Source organism: Nicotiana sylvestris, chromosome 3, assembly GCF_000393655.2.
Source record: "Nicotiana sylvestris chromosome 3, ASM39365v2, whole genome shotgun sequence".
Taxonomy (NCBI): Eukaryota; Viridiplantae; Streptophyta; class Magnoliopsida; order Solanales; family Solanaceae; genus Nicotiana; species Nicotiana sylvestris.
This window is the reverse complement of record NC_091059.1, coordinates 198,729,427-198,732,362: the sequence shown is the minus strand read 5'-3', so window position 1 is coordinate 198,732,362 and position 2,936 is coordinate 198,729,427. Positions and strand designations below refer to the sequence as shown.

The following is a 2,936-nucleotide window of genomic DNA, read 5'->3' as shown; positions in this document are numbered from 1 at the left end:
TATTGTACGTGTTAAGTCAAAAAATATTTTCCCACCGTGGTCTCGTCGGCCTCCTGAATATACGCATCAGTGGTGTCCTTATCAAAGCATGTAGTGGCTCATGCGGGGTGACCTGCGCTGCTGGCAGAGATAGCTGAAGGTTGTACGAAGGCATGCTGCTGGAAGGCTCATCTTGCCGGGGTATATAACCCGACTGATCATCTCCAAGCGCCACAACTCCAAAGTCCTCATCATGTCCCTCAACAGGTGGGTCGACAGGTGCCTCAACGCCCCCTTGCTGGGGACCACCTCTTCGCTGTCCCCCGCGACCCCGTGGAGCACCCCTACCTCATGGGGCACCCCTCCCTCGTGCCTTACCCCTGCCTCGTGGGACACCCCTACCCCGATGGTAGTCCTCTAGCGCCGCATACTGAGCCTCGTGGTCCAACCTCACGGCATCTCTCGCCTGAAACAGGGTCCGACAAGCCAACTGTGCCACCCGCCGGACATAGTCAACGACTGCAGGGATGTCAGTATGCTGCTGCATCTCCTGTCCCAACTGGTAGAGGTGATGATGCCTAATAGCCTGTGAAATATTTAAAATATTAATTAAATAACGCAATATCACAATTATACGATATTAATAAGCCAAAAAACATACCAGTGCCTCGTGTCTCCCGACGTATGGTCTGTAGCGCTCGCCAAGTACATGAATGGGGTTCCCGATAATCAGTCGGGTGTGACGGCGGTACCATGATGCATACATATGAATAGTGGCCTCCTGGGAAAATGTAGGTGCTGGCGGAATACGGTCAGCTCGGTGCTCCTCCCAAATAAGGACCTGCTGCTCTAGCCATCCCATATATATATCGTCCAGCCTGGCACAGTCATCCTGCTGATAGTGTATAGCCACCCATCCAGGATCCCTCGGTATAGGCTGGGGACGGTGAAACTGGCGAAGCACACGCTCTGTGGCATGATACTCAACAATATCAAAGAAGATCATCGGAACGGAGGTGCTCCAAAGCATTCAATCGACTGAGCAATAAAAGGGCAGCTGAGCTACCAACTCGTCACTGTATGGCGTCCAGATGAACTGCCAAATAATAACATAAAAGTGAGTATGCGCAACACAACTCAATTTAAACAAGTAAGTGTAGGTACATATCTACCTGTCCGTCCACCAGCATATCTAGCATATCCCTGATAAGGGGGAGATTATGATGAGCATCGGTCCCTCGGTAGTTCCCACGCCTGAGAATCCACCTAGAAGATAGAGGGAGAAACGAATAAGCCTCACCAGGTGCAAGTGCTGGTAGAGGTGGCTGCAACGGTATGATCCGTTGCCAGGCCCAAACCTAAGATAAAAGGTTGATGTAAAATTTATGAGTCATTTCGACCATATAGAATTCGGAGAAATGAATAGAGTATTCGAAAATGTTGTCACCTGTAGGAGGGGCAGAAAACCACATATGTCCACCGCTGGGCCCATGCTCGCCCGGCACATGCTCCTATACAGGTATGCGAGAATAGCAGCACCCCAACTGTACTGGGGTAAACCATCCAACTCCTGAAGATGGTGGAGAAAGCGCATACTCACTTTACTCCCCGAAGTGTTCGGGAACAAGACACACCCGAAAAGCAGGAGCAGCGCCAACCGCATGTACCTCTCAATATGGAGATCCTCCGTCTCGCCGGTAATGTCTGGGTGCAAAAACGCCATATGATCTCTGATGACTGACAAAGCAACGCGACTGCCCCCAGCGTCACCTTGAGGTCTATAACCAGTAAAATGCATCATCATATCCAATAATTATGTATGGGTTCCAGGCTCATTTTTTGAGGCCCGGTAGCACCGAGTTATCCTTAATTATTATGCGTGTCAATTTCAACATTTTTAGAATTGTGTCTGTTAGCTTAATAAATTAAATAATTAATTATGTTTACAATTGGACTGAATAATTATGTATGGGTTCCAGGCTCATTTTTTGAGGCCCGGTAGCACCGAGTTATCCTTAATTATTATGCGTGTCAATTTCAACATTTTTAGAATTGTGTCTGTTAGCTTAATAAATTAAATAATTAATTATGTTTACAATTGGACTGAATAATTATGTATGGGTTCCAGGCTCATTTTTTGAGGCCCGGTAGCACCGAGTTATCCTTAATTATTATGCGTGTCAATTTCAACATTTTTAGAATTGTGTCTGTTAGCTTAATAAATTAAATAATTAATTATGTTTACAATTGGACTGAATAATTATGTATGGGTTCCAGGCTCATTTTTTGAGGCCCGGTAGCACCGAGTTATCCTTAATTATTATGCGTGTCAATTTCAACATTTTTAGAATTGTGTCTGTTAGCTTAATAAATTAAATAATTAATTATGTTTACAATTGGACTGAATAATTATGTATGGGTTCCAGGCTCATTTTTTGAGGCCCGGTAGCACCGAGTTATCCTTAATTATTATTCGTGTCAATTTTAATATTTTTACAATTGGGTGTGCTAGCTTAATAAATTAAATAATTATTTATGTTTACAATTGGACTGAATAATTATGTATGGGTTCCAGGCTCGATTTTTGAGGCTCGGTAGCACCGAGTTATCCTTAATTATTATGCGTGTCAATTTTAACATTTTTAGAATTGTGTGTGCTAGCTTAATAAATTAAATAATTAATTATGTTTACAATTGGACTAAATAATTATGTATGGGTTCCAAACTCGATATTTGAGTTAATTTTACAACATATAGGAATTTGTTACTTTTGTAAGTTTATTGTTATAATTAAATAATTAATTTTGTAAAGTATAATTGGATAGAGTTTGCAGTTACTGCATACTTAAACTACATAGACTCTACGCTAAAAGGCTCTATATTTTACAACACTAATAGGCTCTATATTTTACTACAGTAAAAGGCTCTATATTTTACTACGCTAAAAGGCTATTTAT

At 42.5% G+C, this 2,936-nt stretch overlaps 1 protein-coding gene across 1 annotated transcript; it reads right to left on the bottom strand.

Moving 5' to 3' along the window:
• Positions 1-1,009: 1,009 nt before the first annotated feature.
• LOC138888558 (protein MAIN-LIKE 2-like) lies at positions 1,010-1,777 on the bottom strand. The gene is made up of 3 exons (XM_070170442.1): positions 1,427-1,777; positions 1,152-1,337; positions 1,010-1,075 (listed from the first exon to the last, which is right to left on the bottom strand). The coding sequence occupies exons 1-3, from the start codon at positions 1,775-1,777 to the stop codon at positions 1,010-1,012; spliced, it is 603 nt and encodes a 200-aa protein (XP_070026543.1).
• Between the last annotated feature and the right edge of the window lie 1,159 nt (positions 1,778-2,936).